Source organism: Pelophylax lessonae (genome assembly GCF_965119305.1).
Source record: "Pelophylax lessonae genome assembly, chromosome: 6".
Taxonomy (NCBI): Eukaryota; Metazoa; Chordata; class Amphibia; order Anura; family Ranidae; genus Pelophylax; species Pelophylax lessonae.
Window position 1 is genome coordinate 186,572,402 of NC_138773.1, and position 27,399 is coordinate 186,599,800.

Below are 27,399 nucleotides of genomic sequence, written 5' to 3' on the forward strand. Positions count from 1 at the left end.
GGAGTGTGTAAAAGCATTGCATCCACGATCAGCAGATCATGGTTCTAATGCCAGGCTCCTGCAGACTGTCATTCTAGCCCCGATACTGGCAGGCAGTTACTGAATGACAGGAAGCTCGATGAATTACCTAGAATACTCATAAGCACTCTGGTAGTTCATTGACAACTGCAAGCCATCAACAGCAAAGGCTGATGATAGTTGTAGTTCATTGATCCACAGGGGTCTGTAAATAAATGACACGGCCATGTGGGCGGAGCCCCGCAAGGCTGTGCTCTTTTTGAATTGTGACAGTGGGGGGGGGGGGTGTAGGGAGAAGATCCCGGCCAGCTGTCACCGGCGGGGGCGGGGGAAGAGCAGGCAGATGCTGAACATGTGACATGTAACATGTCATCGGGTCTGTGGTATTGAGCCCTTGTAGATCTCCAGCTCAGGATTCCCCAGGGCAGGGAGTCTAAGCCCCAGCCTGCTTCTTCACCAGGGCCCCTGATGGAGGGGATGGATTTGCAGCTAGCTGGAACCAGGTCACGGCCCCCAGGTAGGCCCAGCTGAAGATGTGGAGACTGCTGGCGTGTGGAGAGGAAGTAGAAGACCAAAAGATATCCAAGAGACAAGCCGAGGTCAGGGCAGGCAGCAAACTAACACAGACGGAAAAACGAAGCAAAGGTCAGTACACAGTAAATCAGATACAGTAGCCTAGGGGTATACAGATGGGAGCTCAGAGAACAGTGAAGTTGCTCAGGCAAGAAGCACTACACTGAGCACATGTATCTACAGGGAAGCAAACAGGGAGGTGACCCAGGAAGTAATAGAAAGGAAAAGGATATAAACCCACAGTGGAACAGGCTATGCCATAGGTGAACAGAGAAGCCAACCCCCACATGTGAAAAGAAGCAAGGTTGAAGCACTGCAGCAAGTAGGTAAGAGTATACAAACAAAAACTACAGGCTACCTTGTGACATAACAACCTAAATATGGGTGTAACATGTTCAGAATGGTGAACTTTTCCTTTAAAATGTGGACATGTATTCAGAGTTATAGACATTCATACAGTATATAAATAGAAAGACGAAAGGGCAGTATCCAAATTGATACAAAAATGATTCACTTCTTGATCATTACACCATCACAATATTAGCATATTAGCAACTGTACCACTTCAAGCAACCATGCTCTTTCTTGTGTGTGTGCCTTGAGGAAGAGCATGGTTGCTCGAAACTGTAAAATTGCTAGTATGCTAATTTTGTGATGGTTTATTGATCAAGAAGAAATAACTTTTGCATCAGTTTGAATACCGCATCTCCTTCTTTCTATATATGATTTTGTATCATATGAATATTGGGATCCACATCTTTGATGTGGAAATCCGGTGTCACACCCTTTTCTATCATATATACAGTATGTATATAAAGACTCCCAAGATTCTCCAAAAGGTTTTAATGCTTCTTGAGTAAGCACCACTATTGCTGTCTCTGAAGCTGGCACTTAGCCCTTCACTTCTCCCCTGTAGCCATGTGAACTCCTGTATACACACGCCCTATATAATTGCATATGCCAAGTAGCCAAAGGTAGTAATAAACTGAGGGAGAGGTGAGAATCCTCTCTCACACTATTAGTAACTCGGGCCTAGTTAATTTGGATGGGTATTAAGTTAACAAATATACTACTATACAGTAGTGACAGCAAGAATATGTACACTTTTCCTTTATCTGGCAATGGTACTTAATGCTCAGTTCGGGGCGAAAGAAAAATCTGAGCCTGAATTCCCTTTGCACACATTGCAAGGATTAAATGCTTATTTTTGCCTAGGGGATAAGAAGTAAGGTGTACTACTTACCTTATTCTTTGCTCCAGTAGGGTCCCCCAAGGGATGGGCCTGGTCACGCAAAGCCTCCTCTCTAAGGCTTTTCTAGGCCAAGGTCGCACTCCTTCCTCCTTCACGTATAGTGCTGCCCCATAAGACATCCCACAGCTCAGAGTGCTGCAGCAAGAGGAGGACAGCATCAGAGTCAACCAAAGTGGTGGTGAGGAAAAAATGCTCCCCTGGACCTAAGGAACATTTAAGCCTTGCAGTGTGTGTGTGGAAGATGGCTCTGAGATGGGCTTTAAGCCGAAATCTCTAAAAGCTGGCAGAACATCAGGAACAAATTCAGGTAGGCGTTTGCCATTACCAAGTAGGCTGTACAACAACATTATTATATGGTGCCATGCATGATATTATCTCAAAATTTTGACTTGGCTGAGCAAAGGTTTTCTCTTGCCTAGGAAGTAACATTACTTTGGTGATAAGATATGCAAGGTAGGGAGGTTTGAGATAATACAAGACTAAGATACAGTAGCTATCCCTGAAGCTAGCCATAAATAGATTGAAAGTCGACCGATTCAGCAGGAACTGGCTGAATGTCGATCCATGTATGACCGTTCACAATCGACTTCTGTTGAAAACTTCTGTTGGAAAACTGCCAATCACTGTATTCTGTGCAGGAGTCCCGATCTCAGAAAACTAGCACAGCAGGGAGGATTTTCCATCCACCTCGTGGATGGGGAATTCCATTTGTTTTTTATTAGCCTGATCGAAAAAAAAAAATGTTCTGTCTATGGCTAGTCATAGAAACTGCTCGACATGTTTCACATATTTTACGCTTCTTCAGAAGCCTAAGGGTTAAAATTACTTGGATCTATAATAAAATAGAGACAATATAATCAACATCTCAGTAATAATATTCAGTAGGATACAAGTATATGACTAATTCACAGGGTTGTAATAATACTTACAAAAAACATCAATAGATCAAATGAAAGGAGGATGGGACGGGAAATCCAAAACCCCCCATGCGGGTAGATATGGGGATTCTCCTAAAGACAAGGATGCAGATGGATATAAGTAGGGTTTAACTAAATAGAATCCTTTTATGGGATAAAATCTAATGGTGTACTTACTAGGGTGTCAGAAGTACTTCAGCCAGGAGGTAGAGGGGTGAGTATCCTATTTTTCCTCTGTTTTTGCCAAGATAAACATCAGATATCCTAAAATAGTAACTAGGTACTAAATAAGTCCCCAGAATAATCTACATTCAAATTAGGTGCATAAATGTGCAAATATCCCAAACATAAGCACAATGCATATATAACTGTTGTTCTTACTTTCAAAATCATATGAAAAAATTATTTTAAAGAAATTCAAGCTAGATATGTAGTGAACCAGGAAATATCCAGGGGGCTTAGGCCACTATTGTGGAAAAGTGTCCAATATGGACATCACCACCTCACAAATAGCCACCATTGATATCCAGAAACTAGGAAACTATGGTTGTTTTCTGTATCTCGTGTGTATTGTAAGTAATTGGGGGCTCCCAACTCAAAAATTTGAGGGTGGATGGTGTTACCAGACAACTTTTACTTGGGCTTAATGCATAAATATAGCCTAATACCCATGCAATATGTCTTTATATCTTTTTAATTGTTTTGTTAAGTTTCAATAAATATTACCTTTTAAATCCACTCCAGGATGTTGTGCCTTTAAAGTCCAATTTCTTTGCTGTCTATCTAATATACTTTTTGTATATTGTGACAGACAGCCCCTTTGGGTCCAGTGCAATGCTGTGGATGGGGGGGTTTGCTTGCCCTATAGACTGTGTTAGGTACTGGTCACACTCATTCCCCACCTGGGGAATAATTGAAGTCTACCCTGGGATGAGCTGTGTGTTGGGGCTCGGTTACACTTGCAGCATCCTTAGCCACAATGGTTTGTGTTTCAGAGGGTGTTTGATAGGCAGTTGGGAGATGATATGTTACTTTCTCACCTCTGTGTTAATAAGCCTGTTTCGCATGGGCTTCAGCTTGTATAAGAGCAGCGTAAACAGCAAGCTTTGACAAAGCATTTGCAGTCCATTCAGCAAGCTTTGTTGAATGCCACTTTACCCAGTTCCCGACTGCCCAATAGCAGATATACTGCTACAGGCTACGGCCATTCTGTGCAGAATCACATATATATACATGATTCTGCACTTTCACCAAGAGAGAGCGAACACGTGCTGCCGACAGGCTGCTTCTGCTGTGATTACTCACAGCAGAAGCTGATCTGCAGGTATCGGGCAATGGATGTCCCCTGGCATCTGCCGATCATCGCGCAGAGACACAGAATGAGGCTCTGCCTATGTAAACAAGGCAGAGCTCCGTTCTGACAGAGAGAAAGTGATGAATTTCGACTCCCTGCAAAGCAGGGAGTAAAATCCATCACTTCCCTTAGTGAAAGCAGCACACAGTTTGCACAAAAACACTGGCTAGGCACGCATTTAACCCTTTGATCGCCTTAGATGTTTAACCCTGTGACGAGACCAACCTCGCCACATTGCATTGGAGGAGCCTGGTTGCCCGCCTGCTGCCTTTGGATTATGGACCGGCAGCTAAAGGGTTAATTTTACGGTGCAGAAGGATTTATTTCTCCCTTTCTGCACAGCCGTTCGGTAGATTCTATCTACCGAACAAACAGCCCCTGGTTCTAATTCGTATGGATTTGGTAAATGCAGGGTGACCAGGAGGGTGGTGAACACTGACACTATGGTTTGGACTACTACAAATGGGACAGTCATATTCAAGAATAATGTCTCCCTTGTAATATGAAGATTTTTGTTCCCATTTGCCATGAGCTCTCTGAACAGGAAGTCAACTTCTAATATGGTCATTACAGGAAGTTCTGAGGAGACGGGCTGTCTAAGGTGGCTCCCCATTCACCTATTGTCAGGTGTGCTAATGACCTCACCTGTTGTCTGCTTAGGGATGTATTGACAGTCAGAGTAATGTGTATTGAGGGCTCGTTAGGGAACCATTGTTCTGTGTCTGACTATTGTGTACATTGATTGCCCCCTGGGGCTTCTGTCTCCTTGCATTGGTCAAAGCTATCTGACCAATCCCTGTTGACTAATTTTCAAGTCCTCATTTGCATGGCAGTCCTTCTGGTCAATCTATCTGACCAATCACTGCTGACTCATTTTCAATTCCTCATTTGCATGGCTAAAAGAGGACCTGAAGGGGAACTGCAGGTACTGTGCAATTGACCAATGGGAAAGCGGTTGTTGGGGGAAGGATGTTCCAATTTCTGTATAAAAGTGTGCTGTGTTCTTCCAATAAATGTTGTTGTTGTTCCTGTTTTACCCTCAACTCGGAGCTTTGTCTCGTTCTTGGGGGAATTCACTGTATGCTGTTGGAGACTGATTGCTAGGAGTGTAAGCTGATGTATGCTTTTCCTGTTCGTCTGCTAGCAGCTATTCGTGAGGTTCCAGGTTGGAGTGCTATTTTGTATCCAGTTCGGGAGTTTGGTGTCCTGCAAGTAGCTGTGCCTGTCTATCAGAAAGGGGCATATCGCCTAAACGGATTTTAACCCCTTGTCTGCTGAAACGGTCCGTCACAAACCCCTTCCTAGCCATTGTCATTAGTACAGAGACAGTGCATATTTTTTGCACTGATCACTGTATTAGTTGCCCGCCACAATATTGCAGCCCGCTATAAGTTCCTAATTGTTGGCATTACTAGTATCAAAATAAATAGATAAAAATTCCAGTATATATACATCATAGTTTGTAGACGGTATTACTTTTTTTTATAGCAGAAAGTAATATATATATATAATTAAATAACACAGTGCCATATGGGAAAAAATGGCCTGGTCTTGAAGGGGGGTAAATCTTCCGGAGGTCAAGTGGTTCAACAAGCTGCTAGCAGACTTCACCAGGCTTTCACAAAGCTTCAGGAGAAGGCTCTCTCAGCTCTCTCCCTCCTTACAGGAAATATTAATAGCAGAAGGAGCCATTGGGGGACCCTAGACAAGAGAGCAGAAAAGTAAAACATGTTTACTATTTTTAAAAAAATATAAAGGTTTAAACTCACTTTTAGACCCCAGTCAGACTAGCGCGACTTGTCAGGCGACTTGTCAGCCTGACAAGTCGCGGTAGGTCGCGGTCCATTGATTAGCACAGGACCCGTTCTAATAGGAGCGACACAAGTCGCTCCGACTTAGAAAAAGGGTCCTGTACTACTTTGGGGCGACCTGGGAGCGACTTGCATTGACTTCCATTATGTGAAGTCCCTGCAAGTCGCGCCAAAGTCACGGTTCCCCAGGTCGCCCCTCGAAGTCGGATCGCCTCAGTGTGAACCGGCTCTAAAAACAACAGGAAGTTCGCTTTTAGAGATTTATTACCAGTGACCACATGATAAGAGATCCTCTTACCTTACCTAATGTTTCAGGGACAACAGTAAAAAAAAAGCAGTCCGTAAATAAAGCTGCCTTTGCTTTTTTGAAACCATCCGGATGCATGTATGTACTGATCTACATGCTTGTACTTTATTAATAAAAATAATGAAAATTATTGAAACAGAAAATCGGAAAGTTCTTCCAATCTTTTACTACTTTATACAAAACTGAAAAAAAACTTTGGCCTAAGATGCGCTTCAGCTGTGCATAGTAACCAATCAGCTTCTAGGTTTTATCCGCAAAGCTTAATTGAACAGGCTGAAGTAAGACGCTGATTGGCTACTATGCACAGATACACCCAATTCTGCATGCTCTGATTTTAGTAAATCGCCCCCTTTAAGTATATTTTAAATACTGTAACTTTTTCTCCAGTCCAACATACCAGACTTTTAATCCTCTATGTAAAACAAAACTAAGAATACTCTGCCAAGTTTTATATTCCCTTAACTGATTTATTAACAGTTCTACTAACTGGTACAAAATATGGATGTGGAGGGGGTGGATGTGGTGCCTGCACTGTGATGGTGTCCATAATTCATCCAGTCACCAAGAAGATTTCGTATCCTTCAACACCTTTATGGCTATCTTTGTAATGTATATCTTCAGCATTGATAACATTTGTGACATGTTGTTCTGATTTTTACATAATTAAGAGGGACAGATTTGCAAGAATTTTAGCTGGCACAGCTGTGTTTTTTATTATGGTGCAGCTGTCAGATTTTTTAAAGAGAATTTGTCATATATAATGCACAAAAAACAGGAACATAGAATAGACACGCAGTTGTTCGCTAATCAGATAAAGTGTTGTTTCTGCTGGGTCTGTTAATGTCTAAGTCATTGTAACAATGTTACGATGAAAAAAATTCACTATGGACACAGATATGTCACATAATCTCCAGCATGCAGGCACAGAGCACCCTGCCTACATGTGTTTTCTGTACAGATAGCAGGATGCTCTACGCTTGTGCACTTTGCTGGATCAGATCAGGCTCAAGTAAGAAAAAGGAGGGGGGGGGGAGTTGCAGCATAGAAGGTTTTTCAACTTAATGCACAGAATGCATTAAGGTCAAAAACCTTAAGGCTTTACAACCACTTACAGCCATGTTACAGCTTGAGTGTCCTGCAGAGAGGCCTGACTTTAAACTATTGAACACATGTAGATATGTTAGTGGAGCGCTGGACCCAAAGCTGGAGGAATAAGGCTAATGATCTGTATTTTAGAGGCATGTCCCTGTCAGTTGGGGTATCATTAGAAATCGCTGGAATAGTCCAAGCAGTGTAAGGAAAGTTAAAATGGCAAAGAAGTTGCGTAAGTCCAGGAAAATATTTATTTAGCATGACAGTTGCGCACAAGAGCAAGCCAACAAATTTCGGGGGGTTCACACTCCCCCTTCATCAGGGATTAGAAAAAAAATAATGTAGAATAAAAAAAATAAAAATAAAACGATGTAAAATGTCTTTAAACAACACATAGATACATTATTATAAACAAGGATTGTATTAAACGATATACTCTAGTACATTGGTTCTCAACCTAGGGTTCCTCCAGAGGTTGCTAGGGGTTCCTTGAGCAATGAGCAATTTCTGCCTCTCAGATAAGTTTCCACTGACACCATTAATCTTTTTAGCTATCTGGAAGAAGTTAATTCTTCCCAATGTCCTCAAGTGTAAGGAGCATTCATTCCACTGACCATCACACTAATGTATCATGAGTTGAACCCCTGAGACCTGACACTACTTTCAAGGGTTCCAAGAGGGTGAGAAAGGCTGCTCTAGTATATAAGATAACCATGGTGTTTATGGTATATGACAAGTCATCAGAAGGAGTGCTAGAAAATAAGATGTTATAAATGAATATGAGTATATATATACACATATAGATATATACAGTGCCTTGCGAAAATATTCGGCCCCCTTGAACTTTGTGACCTTTTGCCACATTTCAGGCTTCAAACATAAAGCTATAAAACTGTAATTTTTTGTGAAGAATCAACAACAAGTGGGACACAATCATGAAGTGGAACGAAATCTATTGGATATTTCAAACTTTGTTAACAAATAAAAAACTGAAAAATTGGGCGAGCAAAATTATTCAGCCCCTTTACTTTCAGTGCAGCAAACTCTCTCCAGAAGTTCAGTGAGGATCTCTGAATGATCCAATGTTGACCTAAATGACTAATGATGATAAATAGAATCCACCTGTGTGTAATCAAGTCTCCGTATAAATGCACCTGCACTGTGATCGTCTCAGAGGTCCTTTTAAAGTGCAGAGAGCATCATGAAGAACAAGGAACACACCAGGCAGGTCCGAGATACTGTTGTGGAGAAGTTTAAAGCCAGATTTGGATACAAAAGGATTTCACAAGCTTTAAACATCCCAAGGAGCACTGTGCAAGCGATAATATTGAAATGGAAGGAGTATCAGACCACTGCTAATCTACAAAGACCTGGCCGTCCCTCTAAACTTTCAGCTCATACAAGGAGAAGACTGATCAGAGATGCAGCCAAGAGGCCCATGATCACTCTGGATGAACTGCAGAGATCTACAGCTGAGGTGGGAGACTCTGTCCATAGGACAACAATCAGTCGTATACTGCACAAATCTGGCCTTTATGGAAGAGTGGCAAGAAGAAAGCCATTTCTTAAAGATATCCATAAGAAAGTGTCGTTTAAAGTTTGCCACAAGCCACCTGGGAGACACACCAATCATGTGGAAGAAGGTGCTCTGGTCAGATGAAACCAAAATCGAACTTTTTTGGCAACAATGCAAAATGTTATGTTTGGCGTAAAAGCAACACAGCTCATCACCCTGAACACACCATCCCCACTGTCAAACATGGTGGTGGCAGCATCATGGTTTGGGCCTGCTTTTCTTCAGCAGGGACAGGAAAGATGGTTAAAATTGATGGGAAGATGGATGGAGCCAAATACAGGACCATTCTGGAAGAAAACCTGATGGAGTCTGCAAAAGACCTGAGACTGGGACGGAGATTTGTCTTCCAACAAGACAATGATCCAAAACATAAAGCAAAATCTACAATGGAATGGTTCACAAATAAACATATCCAGGTGTTAGAATGGCCAAGTCAAAGTCCAGACCTGAATCCAATCGAGAATCTGTGGAAAGAACTGAAAACTGCTGTTCACAAACGCTCTCCATCCAACCTCACTGAGCTCGAGCTGTTTTGAAAGGAGGAATGGGCAACATTTTCAGTCTCTCAATGTGCAAAACTGATAGAGACATACCCCAAGCGACTTACAGCTGTAATCGCAGCAAAAGGTGGCGCTAAAAAGTATTAACTTAAGGGGGCTGAATAATTTTGCATGCCCAATTTTTCAGTTTTTTATTTGTTAAAAAAGTTTGAAATATCCAATAAATTTCGTTCCACTTCATGATTGTGTCCCACTTGTTGATTCTTCACAAAAAATTACAGTTTTATAGCTTTATGTTTGAAGCCTGAAATGTGGCAAAAGGTCGAAAAGTTCAAGGGGGCCGAATACTTTCGCAAGGCACTGTATATAATGAAAAATTATACACCCATGCTGAAATATGCTGCTTTACTGGTTATATACACACTTTGAATAACATTTTAAATATCCTTTACACATCCTATTGATTTTCAAAATTCTAACCATATTTATCTATATGTTCCATTGACTATCCTTGTCATCTATATGTAAGTATCTGTGATTTTTAATTATATTATTATTTTATTGTGATTACCCTATTACATTGTATTACTCTTTCCAATTGGGTTCAGTCATACAACCATATGACTATACGACTATATTCTTTTACATTTTTCATTGTTTATTGTTATCATTTTCTATTCTGTTTATATTAGTTTCTTAAATATAAATTATTTCCTAACCATCACTCTAAGCCACCGTTCACATAGGGGCGACGCTACTTCGCACCGCGACCTACCTCGGAGCGGCCACCACGGACTTCATAACATTGAAGTCTATGGCGGTCGCCTCCGGGTCGCCCCAAAGAAGCTCCGGACCCTTTTTCTAGGTCGGAGCGACTTGTGTCGCTCCTATTAGAACGGGTCCGCAGCTTCCCTATGGGAGGCGACCTGCGGCGACCTGTGAGGCGACCAGGTCGCCTCACAGGTCGCCCCAGTGTGAACCGGCACTTAGAGCCCATTCACACTGATCCGACTTGGACCGCAACTTGTCAGCCTGACAAGTCTGCGGTCCGTCGCGCTCCCATTGTTCACTACAGGAACCGTTCTAATAGGAGCGACACAAGTCGCTCCGACTTAGAAAAAGGGTCCTGTACTACTTGGAGGCGACTTGCATAGACATTCATTTTATGAAGTCTGTGCAAGTCGCGCCGAAGTCGCGGTGCACGGGACTTCACAAGTCGCCCCCGAAGTCGTGCCGATGCAGTGTGAACATCTTATTTGATTGTGTAAATTTCTATCCCTCTCTGTGAAAATAGACTAATAGTATGTTATCTTTTTTTTTTTTATTATTTCATTTTATGTTACATAGCAAATACACCATGATTAAGAGTATGTTTAATATGATCCTTTTATACGATAATGCATCTATGTTTCGCAATAAAATATTTCAATACTTAAAGATTTTTGATAAAGGTCTGATAAAAGGGGAAGTTCAGGATCCTGAAATGTGTTGGCTTGCTTTTGTGTCGCACTAACTAAAGATTTATGCAACTTACACAGTTCTTTTGCTGCTCTCACTTTCCTTATACTTCTTAGACTAAAAGTATATCTTGGGAGGCATGCGTGACTGTGAATAAGCAGGTTTTTTTTCCAGAACAATGCATTTGTTATACAACAGGAAAAACAAGGTTTTACATCAAGTTTTTTTTCCAAGGGATGTATTACACAACTTTTCAGTTCACTTTGTGGCATGTGATGACAAGTGTGCATTTAAAGGCTTTGGGAGTGTATCCCAGAGTATTTTATTTCAGCACCATTCTTAACTCCTTCAAGACACTTTTCAGCCAATGCTTGCCTGCTGCCAATATGTTCGCTGCAAGGAGCTGCAGTAACCACTGTGGAGGGAATTGGAAGTACAACCACCAGACTTCATCCCGTACAGGTAATATATCAATATATCTGTCAAAATATACCAAGACTGGATAATGAAACCTAGAGAAAAGGAAACCTAGAGCAGTTGTCCACAGCATCCAATCAAGTCTCAGCTTTTCTCTGTACTCTGCACTATGGAAATGAAACAAGAATCTTGATTGGCTGTCTGGTACTTGTTTATTTGAATTTGCATAAATCAGCCCATTTACACATTATCTTCATTCAAAATCTAAATGGCATGCAGAATTAATAATATCTTATCCACTTTTGAAACAAATGTGAGAGATTTTTTTATAGCTGCAGTACATACAAATTTTTGATAATAATGTAGCGCTACTCCCGTTGGGGCCACAGGATTACTCTCCAGGTCTTCCCCACAGGCTCTGCCCCCCAAGGTACACGGGCTCATTCACACGTTTCTTCAATACCCAGCCTAGAGAATGTTTTTTTCTTTGAAGAACTTGGATAGGGTTGAGGCTAGCGGTGGAATACTCCAAGAATGAGAACTACATACAACTGACAAACAATAGACTTCAGCTTAGTAGTAGTAGTTAGAGCCAGAAGAGCAGTTTCCCTTTAAGTAGGAGATTAGGTGGACAATGCTCTTCAGGACATCAGCCGATGTCCCCTTTAAGTAGACCCGCGGCTGTCTATGAAGTACCAAAAGGGTAGCTAAAGCACAGAGGTCCACAAGATCTCTCAGTGTCTGTACTCACAAGGCCCAGGGACAGCTGGTAGTCTCTATCCAACTTCCAAGCGAAACCTTACAGTGATACCAGACAGATCTTCAGTAGACAGCCCCCTCAGTCAGCTCCCTCTTCGCTCCTGGGTCTCAGCATTCAAGTCCCTCAGGTTGCCCACCTGAGGTATCACCAACAGCAGCTTCTGCCTAGGAGGGCAGCATGCCTCCCAGGCTGGACTAATCCACTGTGGGAAAAGACCCAGAGATCAGTATGCTCACTAATTATATACAGGTACCAAGCATGGCATCAGATCCTGCCTCTCTGGGATAGGCTAGGGTTGTGTTAATACTCATGCTGCCATCTGCATAGCTTCACACCTATCATCAAGAAACTTCTCCAGTTCCCTGGATACAGAGGAAGCTATAGACCAGACTGGCAGCAGCTGAACACACTGAGCAGACCTGACTAGCAGATTGCAGCTTCACTGAATACAGTTAGCAGAATATGCTTTTGTCCACCAAATAAATGCAGCCTCACTAACTACAGTGTGACAACTAAATGTACCTATCAAAAACACAACCAATACAAACGTATCTAATCCTAGCACCTACACTATATTACTAAAAGAATTGAGATGCCTGCCTTTACACACACATGAACTTTAATGGAATCCCAGTCTTATGGGCCATACACACTATACAATTGTCTTTAGATTTTTTCCTTTAGATTTACCAAAACCATATAATATGAGGTCAGATCTAAACACTTTCAATTTGTATGCAGTCAGGCAGGCTCTTGCACTACATAGTTGAAGGTAAATCTAAAGGAAATCTATGAACAAAAGTTGTATAGTGTGTATCCAGTCTTATGCCCCGTACACACGTTCTGATAATTGTACGACAAAACTCGCTTTCGACCTGATCGCACGATAATCTGATCGTTATTACACAGCTTTCGACAGCCGATCATGACAGTTCATCCAACAAAATCTGAAGGGACAAACAGGAAAACTTCTGTCGTATGACAGCCTCGTGAACGACAATCGTTTCATCAGTACACTATGCGTCCGCTAAAAATCGATCGACAAAGACCGCGCATGCTCAGAAACACTAAAATAGCATGGAAAAAGCCTGGTTGCCATTGTTTTTGTTTTGCACCATCTGATACGTAGCTAAGCAACCAGGAAGCTTTTCCAGAATCGTACGACAAAAATCATACGGTTTGTAAGCATTGTTGAATTCAATGTTAGTATCATGCAACAAAATGCGAACGATAAGTCGTCTGATTATCTGAACGTGTGTACGGGGCATTAGTCCATAGGGTTTAATATTGAGCTCGCACACCCTTTGCAGGTGAAGTGATATGCTTTAATCAAACTAGCAGCACTCCTAAAAAATTATTTGCCTACTTTTTGCCATGGCTTACAAAGCACGCTTCTACTGAATCACCCTGGTTCCGTCTCCCCAGGTCGGCCTTTCTGAGACCACATAACCTGTTTCTTTTTCTTTTGCTGTCACGACTGTAAATCATCAGTGGAAAATCACTTGTTTTAGCAAACTTTTTAACTCCAATTATTTTTCACAGACAACAGCTTATTAGCTGCATTAAAGTTGAATGGAGTCAGAACTCTTGACACTGCTTCGTGTCTAGAAACTGCAGCAAATAATTCAGCACTATAATGCTAATTTGTCACTTTGCCTAATAAAGTAGAACTAACATATATTTTCTTTAATTGTAAATTCTTTACAATTCAAATAAAAAGAATTGCAAACATGCAAACTAAGAAATGTTATAGCACAGTGCTGAAGGAAATAAGTGTAATTTACAAAATCTGCAACTACGTGATAGTATTGAAATTTTGATACAAAATTCAGTTCACTCAATCTCCAAACAATTCTAGTCTAGACCATTGTCTCAATTTAAATAGACATCCCCATTGAGGTCTTTAAAGCTGGCCATAGATGGATCAAGATTAGATCAGTTCAGCAAGGATGGGATGAATTTCGATCAATCTATGGCCATTGCTGTGCCAGAGAATTTCATCTAATGATCAACTTCTCCCGAACTGGCTTGTTCAAATTTTTTTCCAGGTTGGCTGCAGTACTGATCAGTGTATTCTGACAGCGGTGGTGTCTTGCTCTCAGAATGCAATAACACAGTGGGGATGATTCCTCCATCCACCTTAAGGGCCATACACAGTATAAGATTTTCTGAAGACTCTTTCCTTACCAAAACCATATAATATGAGGTCAAACCTAAACACTTTCAATTTGTATGCAATCTGGCAGGCCCTTGCACTACATAGAAAAGGTAAATCTGAAGGAAATCTAACAACAAAAGTTGGATAGTGTGTATCCAGCTTTACTTGGATGTGGTGTGGATAAGAGAATCCGTTCAGTTTTTTTTTTTTGGATCAGTCTGATCAAAAAAAAAAAAAACTGATCCATATATGGCCAGCCCTGGGCCAGCTCTGTTAAGGAAATAGGCTTAATTCACAAAACTTTAATACAAAGATAAAGGTGTTTACTTCCCTCCATGTGGCTGTAATACTCAGATCTCATTGTACTGGAGTATTATCTTTAAAGGGTAACTCCACTTTCGTTGGAGCAAATAAAGAAAAAAACAATATAGCGTATACAATTGCGAAACAAATCATATTGTGATTTAATGTCATTAAAAATTACCTTTCCTTTTCAATCTGAAGCTTTTGTAATTTTCTGAAAATTGTGTACTGATCACCCCTCAGAAACATCATTTCCTGCTTGTGTGATTGGCTCACCAATTTTCCTAGACGTCTGCCTAAGATATAAGTCAGATTTCTGGCATTCCCCTGCAACAACAATGTCATTTTCGGTGAGATACTCCCAATAGGAACACGTCTAAAGGGATGCAGGCCCAGCAGCTTTCCTCATTAGAGCCCTTCAGCTGCACAGCTGATAGATAATAATGAAGCCACTCCCATTTGACCCACTCAGCACAGAGGCACAGAGGAACAAATAATGATTTCTTCAGAATAACAAAAGGTAGGAATCTGTAACAAAGTTTGTTATAATCCCTGTAATGTACAGAGATCACCCAGAGGGGAATGTTTTTTTCTCAACAAAAGTGGAGTTACGCTTTAAGAATTGAACTTGTGCAAAGCCAAGGGACAGGGCTTAAATAATGAGGTGAACTGGCATTATGGCAGACATTTTGCACCAATGTTTCCAGCAAAGGATATTTCTTGCACATTACACCTTGCCCCCAAATATTGCCCATAAATATTTCTGGAAATTCCTTTTTTTAAGGCAGGGTTCACATATGTGCTGCCCCAGGTTCCAGCCTTGAGTCCGGTGCGTTTCTGTTCACTGGTTCAGGTGCGATTCAGGTGCAAACTTTTGCCTGAATTCGCACCTGAAGCGGACCCAAAAATGCACAGGACCCTTTTGGAATTCGCTCCTGAACATGTGTGAACCGGCTCCATTGAGAGCCGGTCACACTCGCATTTCATGCGATTGGATGCGGTGAAAACTTGAAAGACAGAAATTTGACTCTGAATCTCAAAAGGTAAAAAGATAATAATAAAAAAAAAAGAATTTGTCAGATTTATTTGGCTTCAGAGTTCACCTATACATTTCATACACACCCTTTCTCCAACTCTATTATTTACCCTGCAACCTTTATACATAGTGAGATATTAATCACTTTATACATGCTCTGAAACCTGTTAATCATTACTGGATACAGAATGGTCTGTAGCATGGAAACGTATCAGTAAGCAAAATTATCAGTTTTACCTTATGGCCCACAAAAGAATTTGCCCTCTCATACTTTTTAAATGCAGTACTGTATATAGGGCTCAAATGATAAGGTATAAGGATGAAAAAACATTGTAAAAAACACATAAATGGATTAAGAGGATTTAAAATGAACCAAATGAAATAAAGATTAGCTCATCTGCTACAATAGTTGCTGTTGACTTCAAAATAGAGAGTGTGATTTTCAGTTACATTTTCAATAACTTTTTTTTAGATATACTATACTTGTAAATAGAAAAGCTTGATCCTGATAATGTTATCAATGTATGTTAATGTTCTAAAAAAGTTTCTGTTTTAAAGAGGAAGTAAACCCTCCTCTACAACTTGTACCTATAGGCAAGCCTATGATAAGGCTTACCTATAGGTACTGTAAATATCTCCTAAACATGTACCGTTTAGGAGATATTTACCTTACATGTCGCCAGTGACGTCACTGGCGCATGCGCTCTGAAGGAACGGCCGATCGTGCCGTTCCTTCAGAGCCCCGTGCCGTGACTGTCGGCTCCCACGCGCGTGCGCGGGAGTGACGTCACCGCGGCTCCGGCCAATCAGATGGCCGGATGCCGCGATCCCGGAAGACGGGCGACTAGACATGTCGCCCGTCATAGAGGTGAGTGAGCGGCACGGCGGGGGCTCGTTCTGAGGTAAGTATTGCATAATGAGCTAATATGCGATGCATACTAGCTCATTATGTCTTTCTTTTGCAGGGTGTAAAAAAAAAAACAAAACATTATACGAGTTTACAACCTCTTTAATGATAAATATTTTGCTGCTCATTACTTATGCAGGTTCTGCTTCCTGTATTGCATAGTTAAACATCGGCTCTTTAGTGCCGGTTCACACTAGGTCGCTCCGACTTCGGGGGCGACCTGTGAAGTCGCGTGCACCGCGACTTCAGCGCGACTTGCACAGACTTCATATAATGAATGTCTATGCAAGTCGCTCCGAGGTCGCCCCGAAGTAGTACAGGACCCTTTTTCTAAGTCGGAGCGACTTGTGACGCTCCTATTAGAATGGGTCCTGTAGCGCTGCATGGACCGCGACTTGTCAGGATGACAAGTCGCCTGACAAATCGCGGTAGTGTGAATCGACACTTACTGCTTTTTCTAACAAAAGTAAACAAGTTGGCTGATGTCTATAAATACCTGGTTTTAGTGATGAGTGAAAGGAAAAAAGACCAGTGTCAGTGGTTACTAGAAAAAAAAAGTGCCCAGCATCAGTGTCCGTGGATAAATAATACCTTGACACCTGTGATCAGTAGAGGAAAAAAAGAGAAAAAAAAAAAGCATTTTACATCACTGGGGTACTGGGGTAAAAAAAAAAATTAAAAACAATTAATTGGTGTCATTGGGGTGAAAAAGAAAAAGGAAAAATACATTAGTATCAGTGGGGTAAAAAAAGAAAATGCTAGTGTCATGGGGTTGGGGGTGGGGAAGACATTGCAGGTTACTTATTGATCAGGTGATTGATCAATAACTGTTATAGTGCATGAGGTGGATTGTGATAGTGTAGTACAAAATAAAACACATGTATATTACTAAAATATAAAAAGTGGGGGACTCTATGGTGTATAACAACAGTGCAAAACTACAAAATATATAAATGTTTCTGAAAAAAATTCGTGCAATGTGTCAAAAGAAATGAGGTGTGCTCCCTCAAAATATAAAACCCCAAAGTGCTATATCCAACAGGTGTGGTAACAAAAGTGCAAATCCAAAAATGTGCAAAATGTCTAAATGTGTAAATGTTCCTAAAAAAATATATAATGTGTCAAAAAATGAGAAAGTGTGTTCCCTCAACGTATAAGGTCAGAAAACGCTATATCAGACAAGTGTAATTAATAAAGTGCAGAGCAATACAGCCTGCAATGAATATGTATAAAAGTCCACAAAAAGGTATAAACACAAGTTTGTAAAAACGTCTCCAATATTCCTATAAAAGTGCAAAGTCCATAGAAGATAATAAAGTGCTCTTGTTACAGTGGCCCACTATGCTATCATGATTTTTATTAGGGAAGCATATGCCCTCTCTTAATCTTCAATATAACACGTATTTATTCTTAAATATAACACATATTTATTTATTAATATATGGTATTGTATAGGACATCTATTTTCACATCACTGGCTCTGCACTTTATTAATTACACTTGTCTGATATAGCGTTTTCTGACCTTATACGTTGAGGGAACACACTTCCTCATTTTTTGACACATTATATATTTTTTTAGGAACATTTATACATTTAGACATTTTGCACATTTTTGGATTTGCACTTTTGTTACCACACCTGTTGGATATAGCACTTTGGGGTTTTATATTTTGAGGGAGCACACCTCCTCATTTCTTTTGACACATTGCACAAATTTTTTTCAGAAACATTTATATATTTAGTAATTTTGCACTGTTGTTACACACCATAGAGTCCCCCACTTTTTATATTTTAGTAATATACATGTGTTTTATTTTGTACTACACTATCATAATCCACCTCATGCACTATAACAGTTATTGATCAATCACCTAGTCAACCCATTTTATTTGTCAAAGACCCGACGTTTGACAGCGCCAATCACTTACTTTCTTTTGCACATTTATTCGATACATCCCTTTCGGGTTGTATCTTTTAAGTGGACTGCAGCCAACGTTTGGTTTTATAGTTTTTTTTATCCTAAGCGCGGATTTGTTGGTTTTTATTTATATTAAAATGCACTTGTGGTTTACCTATGTAGACCAAAGCAAGCAGTTCACAAAATTAAACAAACTTTGAGCAAACAACAATGATACTCAGATTGGATAAAGAAAAAAAAAAAGCAAATGTTACTTTTAAATATTAAACAATTATTTCTTCTATCCCTTTAGTTCACTTACACATTCATACATGTACAGCATGTTGAAGGTGAAATATTTTTTACAATTAAAAGCATGTAATATTCTTTTGCAGGAGAGAATAGCAAAAGCCCATGGATCTCAGTGTGGGTTCTGCACCCCTGGAATGGTAATGTCCATGTACAGCTTACTGAGAAACCACCCTGAACCCACTATGGAGTTGATTCATGAAGCCCTTGGAGGTATGAGCACTGCCCGTGTTTTTATTGCAAAGATAAGATAAAAAATGAACAGTTCCATGAGTACGACTGCGGAAGCTGTTCTATTGTAAAGGTGTACAAATGCAAACCTGTGGCCACCAGGAAATACACAAGCAGGCTCTCACCTTGGTGTCTATCACCCCTTGTATTTTACAGTAAGCACACCAATGTGATGAGTACCCTTTTTAAACAGTAGAAAAGCACAAAAGACAGGGAAGTGGCTAAGCCAATTACAGTGGAAGCAGGCCACTGTTTCATAACACAACAATATAGGTTTCTGGCATATGAGAACCGCCTAGTATCAAAATATTTGTTAAATACCCATACTGAACAGAGTTTCTACTTTTACAAGCAAAAAGTGTGTGTGGTAGAAGGCTTTATTCCCACTCCTATGTTGTTCAGGTCTTTTTTTTCTGCTTCAGTTTTATTGGAAAAACATAGCTTCTGCTCTTAAATAATCCTTAAAGTGTAACTATAGGTATATAGAAAAATACCATGGATTAATTTATGTATTCTCACTTACAACTTGTTTAGAATTTGTTAAATTAATGGGTGTTTTCTATGCTGAAGTATCGGAAACATTGGTGGAAAAATTAGCCCTTCTGAAAAATAGGAAAGCTCTTTTTAACTATCCTGGACCTGTCCTTGTGCCAGAAAATGTCTCCTCAATAGCTGAATTTATGATGCTAGATATTGAAGAACAAAGAAAACCTGATCTTTCTTACAAATTAACAAAACATTTTTAAAAAAATGTTTTTCTATTTAATAATTTAAAAATGATTTTTATTTTTATTGGGTTCCTTACCCATATTGAGTGCACCTAGAAATAAATACAGTGGCATAGCGAGGCTTTTTAAGCACACTACTGATCAATTTCTCAGCCATGACATGGTGATCACATGACTTTGTTGATAAACAAAGCCATGTCACTGTTTTCAACAAAGCCATTGGGCAAACCAGAGGGTCTGCTTTATAGCCATACTAGCATTTCCAGAAGGAGAAGTCGGCAATGAATGCTTGCTAATTTCTTTCAAGGCAGCTTTTCTCTAAATTGTCTGTTAAAGTGGATGTAAACCCTCACATATACCCAGCCTCAGATGATACACAGAGATGAGACAAATTTCCCTACAAAAGTTTTACATGTATATCTGCTGTCTTTAGCTTTCTATATTATTTAGAAAGTGCATATCATGTTACACGTTTTTCTTTCTGTTTCAGCAGTGGGAGGGGAGTCTAGGCATACACTGTGTGTGAGCTAATTGGAGGAAAGGCATACACCCCCCTCCGCATAGGCAGAGGAATGAAGACATTTGCAAAACTGTGCTGTAAATAGAAAAGCTCTCTGCTTATCTGTCTCTAAGTCCCTTCCCCGACACTAATTTTCAGCTGCTTTTATCTCCTGTGTCAGAGAACTTGTCAGAAATTATCATGCTGATAACAGAGGAACGGAGCTGCAGAAAGACATGGGGCTTAGGGCTTTGGAAAGAGATAAGTAAACATTACAGATATGTGTGCCCAGGTCAGATTTCATGAATGGGGTTTACATCCACTTTAAGCTGCAGACATCAGTGAATGGAGGTTCATTCAGGTAAATACAACTTCAGGCATATGGGCATCTGTAGGTCCTAATTAAAACATTTGTACATAAATACATGACTAAATAACAGCAAACAAACATGGCTTAACTTTGTTTCACAAAACTGTACTTACTCCTGCCTTTTTTGCAGGTAATCTGTGTCGCTGTACTGGATACAGGCCAATCCTGGATGGTTGCATGACCTTCTGCAGTGTAAGCAATGTGAAAATAATGAATTCCTTTACACGTGCTTCTCATTATTAAAAAACCTACTGTGATGACAAACAATTATGTAGCTGCAGAATTTACTAATGCCAAATATAAATTTGCTTACCTGCCTTTTTTTTTGTGTGTCCTCCAATTAGACATTTATTTCATAAGAAACATTTTTTTGGGGAGGTGGAAGAACATTTATGGAAATCATGCAAAAAAGCTTGTATGCAGCATGCATATTCACTACATTTACTGTCAGCTTGCCTGTGCAGGGCAAAGTGACAGTGCTTCTGCCAAGGTCATTCCCCAACTCCAATAGGCCACTTGCACATGGGAATAAAAAAAAAAAAAGCCACATTTTTTTTACTGATTTGGAGATCTATGCATTGTTGTCGGGTAGGGGGCGTGGTAGTTGTACGTCCGGTACTGCCCGACCGGTTTAGTCATACGTGACGTCGTCCGTCAGCCATCACGCCAGTATATCCCCCAGAGGCGGCGACACATCCGCATCGTGAACCAATCCTATCAGATGTGGGCGGAAGTGACACACATGCACCTTGCGGTGTGAGGGCAAGTAACAATTGAATAATAAAGCCTCAATACGCAAGATGAGAATGAATAAAAAGAAATGTGAGTACCCTATTTAAAAGATATATGAATGAAAAACAAACAAGTGTGAAAAATATGGGACAGTGAAAAATGCAGATATATGTGAAAAATATAACCCCAAAATGGATGTCTAGGAGCCGTTCATAGATGAAGTTATCAAACGGACCTACATCAACTGTATATCAAATATGTGTGTATACATATCTGTTATATGAAAAAATAAATATATATGACTAACAAAAATAAATAATAAAGGAACCATATGCTCCATCTAGTGGTGAAACTGGTGTATTTAAAACCAATGATATAATTGGATATATACCTGCAACAAAAATTTGTGATGTGAAAAGGTGAATGTATGACACTCCCTAACAACAGTAGGTAAAAGATATATAAAAAATACATAAAAATACAAAACACCTATGTGGTGTATACAAATAATATTAAACATATGACATGACCAAAAAATAAAAATAAATGTATATAGCCCCTTAAATGGATTACCAGAAAAAGTACATGATATAAACGTATTATTTAACTATTGTTAATTAAACAATTGATGTCCCATTCTACGTTTAAAATATGGGGAACGTACGTTTTTTGGATGTATATCCACCGTGTTTCAGCACGGGACAATTCTCTTTTAATATTTGATCCCCGCCAGTTAGGAACATAGCGATCAAAAGCTACAAACAACGTGTTTCGGGGATTCCTCCGATGGCACATATCAAAGTGTTTTGAAACACTATGGCCGGGGAATCCCTTACGGATGTTGGCTACATGCTCCCCCATACGTATTTGCATATTGCGCAAAGTACGGCCTATGTCCTGTTTGCCGCAATTGCATTGGAGCATGTAGACAACATTTGGTGTAGAGCTTGTGATGAAGGAATTGATGGAATATTCCCTCCCCGTACTATTAGATTTGATCTTTTCTATCTTCCTACCTTTAAAGGAATTGAGGGTGCAAATATTGCATTTTTTTCACGGATAGAAGCCCTTAAATTCAGGAAAGAATAAAGGTCTTATGGGTTTTTCTTAGGGATGCACCGATCCGACTTTTTTGGTCCCAATCCCGATCTTTTGCTTTGTGAAATCGCCGATCACGAGTCCGATCCGGAAGTACTGTTTTGTGAGCTTATAACAAAATAATACTTTCGGATCGGTATCGGCAGATACCTTATAACAATTGTGCATTCAAAATCTAAAATGTCATGGGTTTAGTCTTTAAGAGGTTAAACTTCCCTCCTCCGGCAGACGGAACGAAAAGATACATTGTAATCATTGTGTTTACTTAAGGGCTCTTTCACACGGCCGCTCCGTGTGAAAGCTCCGCTGCAGGACTTTTTTTTTTTCACGGAGCGGATGACATTTGTGTCATCCGCTCCGTATGTCCGCATATCATCCCATCCATTTGAGGATGATATACGGACATAATGTAAGTCTATGGGGATTGCGGATGTCAGCGGATGACACCGCTGACATCCGATTTTCCTTCCTTTCCGTTTTTTGAACGGAGGAAAAATAGGGTTCTGTTCCGTTCCAAAAAACGGAACAGAACTGAAAGGAAGAAAATCGGATGTCAGCGGATGGTATTCCGCTGACATCCGCAATGCCATAGACTTACATTATGTCCGCAAATCATCTGCAAAAAAATAGGATGATTTGCGGACACACGGAGCGGCCGTGTGAAAGAGCCCTAACTGGGAGAGTTGAAAGGCATTTTCAGGAGGCTCTTTTTTTTTTTTTTTTCTTTGACAGCTGTTCTCTGCTCCCTCACATGCTATGTACAGAGCAAAACCGGATCGGCCCGTGGATCTCTTAATTTTACAGAACCAGCTATTTTGCCCGTATAGGGGCCGATATCCGATCCGAATATCAGATCGGTGCATCCCTAGTTTTTATATCACATTGCGAGCTACTTGGTTCCTTAAAGAGGGAGCTCCCCTAAAAATGACATTTGGTTGCTCAGGAAGGGTTGGGCCCAGAATGTGATCATTCTTAACCACTGGCCAATGTTTGCGTATGATTTTCTTGATTAAGTGATGTTGCGTGTAAAAAGAGGTGACAAAACAATTTTTGAAAGACATCCTCCATATCTAGGACCTGCTGAGTCCTAAACTCAAAAATATCCATAGTGTGAGTGTATAAAAGTAAGCAGCAGGAAAGAAATATAAAGCCAAACTAGTAAAAATCAAAAAAATCCTGCGCTAACCATACCTGCGCTCGCTCTTGCAGCCCCCCGCTTCTCTGCAGCCAGAGAGAATAACCAGCATTATACAGTGACAGCAATTTTCACATTGGTTTACGATATAAAAGAAGACAGTAAAGTTACAATACAATTCATGACAAGAGACTTAGGCCTCCTTCCACACGAGCGCCATCATTTCCTGAGATTTACTCAGGAACTTGTTGACAAAGTTCTTGAGTAAAAAAAAACTGTGTAAAGACTTTGTGTAATGTTGCGTAATTGTCCGTAAAGAGGAGCAAATGTGAGTAAGTGTATACATAAGTAAAATTTTCCTTCATTGGAAGTATTGCAATATACACATGTAAACATGCGTACAGACGTGTAAATTACTGCACTCATTTCTATTTTTGCTTTACAGCTCTGTACTCATCGCTCTGTTACTGATCTTTATGTAGCTATGTGTATGGTTCCATTGACAACAATGCATCTATATCCAGATTAGTAAAAAACATGGCATTTTTTACTCCTGTGTGAAAGAGTCCTTAGTCTGGGGATATACCTTCTCAGAGACATTATAACTTTGTCCTGTATGGGCACATTTATATATTGCCCAATTTTACTAGTAATAAAATATCCTCCGGTGATTGAGCAATAAGTTGTCCACAATAATTTTAACAAAAAGCTAGGGATTTGGCTATTTAAAGAAAGACAAATATATCATTAAAGTGGAACTGCACTGCACATGAGCACCACAAGCCAAAAATGCAATTTCATTTATTTTTAATATTCAAAGCAAACTCACCAATCCATTTATGTCTCCATGCTTTATTTTGCTGAGAAATTATTTTGAAAAACACTCCCTGGCATTTCTGGCAGTGGCCATCTTGAGTAAGGGCAGATGATTCGTGTATCATTTACTTCCTGGAATCCATCCAGGCATAGGCTGAGCTGAGAACACTCCCTCCACTCCTGAAGACTGTATGGCATTATTTGCCTAGGCATGGAAACCAGGAAGTAACTAAAGAAATGTAAAAAAAAAGATTAAAAAGAGTAAATATAATATACTTTCCTATCTATTTACTAATGCTAGCAGCATAAGGATACAAAATAGTCAATGTTAATTGAGAGAGTGAAGTTCTGCTTTAAAATAGGAAGCATGGGGAAACCCTCCAATGGGTTCATTTATAGCAATTAAAATACAAGATTTTTCATTTTAACTCTGTTCTACGCTATTCTAAACTAAAATAAATGAATGCTATTTTAATTTAGAGGATATCAAGGCCAATGTATAGGTCTAATGGCCTTTTATTTTAAAGCCAGCATGTCTTACACTAAGTACTCCATAAAACATAAAACAACTATTATATTTTATTTTTATGTTTTCATTTTTGTTTCTTTTTTTTTTAGAAGAAAGATTGCTGTCAGCTGAAGAAAAATCAGACTTCTTGTGTGAATGAAGATATAAACAATGCTAATGAAGTAAATGGTCAACAAGAAACTAACGACTCTGTTCCTTCAGTGTCCGGAGATGTAAGACAATTCGTTGTTTTCTCTTATCCTTAGAAACACATTATTTATTGGGCAAGCTACATGCACATATGGCTTCTAGATAAAATTAGCACCAATCTCTGAAATGAATAATATCAAAGTATTGACAGCTTAGTATGTACAGGATTTGTCAGAACTTTGCCTTGGGCTGCATTCACATGTCAGCGTATGGATCGCGGGCAGAATCGCCACGATTCCACCCGCGATCCGGAGATCATTGCAAATCGCGGGACGCCTGTGCATTGCCTGTGATTTGCAATAGCACCCCAAGCGCTGAGCGATGTTGCCGCGATTTCCGCCTGCCGAATCGCGGTAACATCGCGCAAAAAAAAATTGCGGGACGCATTACGCCCAAAAAGTAAAAGAGCTTCTTTGGAGCGTATTGCGTCCCGTGATTTTTTTTTGCGCGATGTTACCGCGATTGGGCAGGTGGAAATCGCGGCAACATCGCTCAGCGGTTAAAAACGTGAAAAACAATAAATTAATACCCGCGCTGTGATGAAATAAATATTAGTGAGTTATAAAATTATATATATCTATCTATCCTGAAGCTGCTGCTCACCAAGTAAAAAACCGGGAAAGACTAAAAGACAAATATAGGCAGCGCTAGCAGGTAAAATCTATAAATAAGTGCTGGATGGTAAAAAAGATATAATGTGAAAAAAATTGTACTAAGAATTAAGTGCATATAATTCAATATATAAAATCATAAATGCATAAAATACTACAGTGAATATGATTAAGTGTATGCACAAATCAGAAAATTCATAAAGTGCAACAAAAAAATATATAATCCAGTGTCCACAAATTTTAAATAAAGTGCAAAATGTGTTTAAGGTGCAGTCCAAACTTATATTCTTCCAAAGAAGTTTATAGTGCAAAAAAGTGCTCAAAGTCCAAATAAAGTGCCCAAGTGCTCTTCAAAGAAAGTCCCCCTATGGGGATGCACTCACCAGATTTGGGATGTAAATGAGCCTTAAATATATATAATATTCCGTTTAGAAAGTCAGAGCAGCCACACGGAGACTAAAGGTTTCCCTTGTCCGGATGGATGGATAGCTGCAATCCTTTACTATGGGCTCCTTATTAGCTCCTCTCCACTCTCTCCCAAATGGTGTAATCAGAAAGAAGGAAAGAAGCCAAACATCGTGAAGCCGTGCGAGTCCTGATGTGTTCTGGAAAATATGTAGCAACAGGCCAAATCTGTAACGTTCACTCAGTCACCAAGGTGAACAAGATGCACTCAGGAATGCTCACAACTCTCTGCACACGGCCGCCATCTTGTGATAACAAGTCACAAGATGGCGGCCGTGTGCAGAGAGTTGTGAGCATTCCTGAGTGCATCTTGTTCACCTTGGTGACTGAGTGAACGTTACAGATTTGGCCTGTTGCTACATATTTTCCAGAACACATCAGGACTAGCACGGCTTCACGATGTTTGGCTTCTTTCCTTCTTTCTGATTACACCATTTGGGAGAGAGTGGAGAGGAGCTAATAAGGAGCCCATAGTAAAGGATTGCAGCTATCCATCCATCTGGACAAGGGAAACCTTTAGTCTCCGTGTGGCTGCTCTGACTTTCTAAACGGAATATTATATATATTTAAGGCTCATTTACATCCCAAATCTGGTGAGTGCATCCCCATAGGGGGACTTTCTTTGAAGAGCACTTGGGCACTTTATTTGGACTTTGAGCACTTTTTTGCACTATAAACTTCTTTGGAAGAATATAAGTTTGGACTGCACCTTAAACACATTTTGCACTTTATTTAAAATTTGTGGACACTGGATTATATATTTTTTTGTTGCACTTTATGAATTTTCTGATTTGTGCATACACTTAATCATATTCACTGTAGTATTTTATGCATTTATGATTTAATATATTGAATTATATGCACTTAATTCTTAGTACAATTTTTTTCACATTATATCTTTTTTACCATCCAGCACTTATTTATAGATTTTACCTGCTAGCGCTGCCTATATTTGTCTTTTAACATCGCTCAGCATTTGGGGTGCTATTGCAAATCACGGGCAACGCACAGACGTCCCGCGATTTGCAATGATCTCCGGATCGCGGGCGGAATCGCGGCGATTCTGCCCACGATCCATACGTTGACATGTGAATGCAGCCTTACTGCTCATGATAGAATGGAGCTGGTCTCCATACATTTCTCCTGAAAATGTTATATAAAAAAGGTAATAGTGGGGTCAGAGTGACCCTTGAACCTATGTAGCCTCTGTAATATTTAAAAGACAACTGTGTGTGCAAAAATATATTTTCATGGTAAGCATGGTGCTGATGACTCCCAATCTATGTGTAAGATGCAGGCATTTGCCATCTGGTGGCTTCAGCCAGAAACATCATTGTAGATATTTCTGG

At 39.9% G+C, this 27,399-nt stretch overlaps 1 protein-coding gene across 1 annotated transcript in view; it reads left to right on the forward strand.

Moving 5' to 3' along the window:
• LOC309557968 (aldehyde oxidase-like) overlaps positions 1-27,399 on the forward strand; it is a 174,138-nt gene that overhangs the window by 32,486 nt on the left and 114,253 nt on the right. The window contains exons 3-7 of the mRNA XM_082260856.1: positions 6,710-6,806; positions 11,212-11,320; positions 18,734-18,860; positions 20,606-20,667; positions 24,875-24,997. Of these exons, the coding sequence (XP_082116982.1) occupies positions 6,710-6,806; positions 11,212-11,320; positions 18,734-18,860; positions 20,606-20,667; positions 24,875-24,997 (518 nt within the window). The remainder of the gene's footprint in view (positions 1-6,709; positions 6,807-11,211; positions 11,321-18,733; positions 18,861-20,605; positions 20,668-24,874; positions 24,998-27,399) is intronic.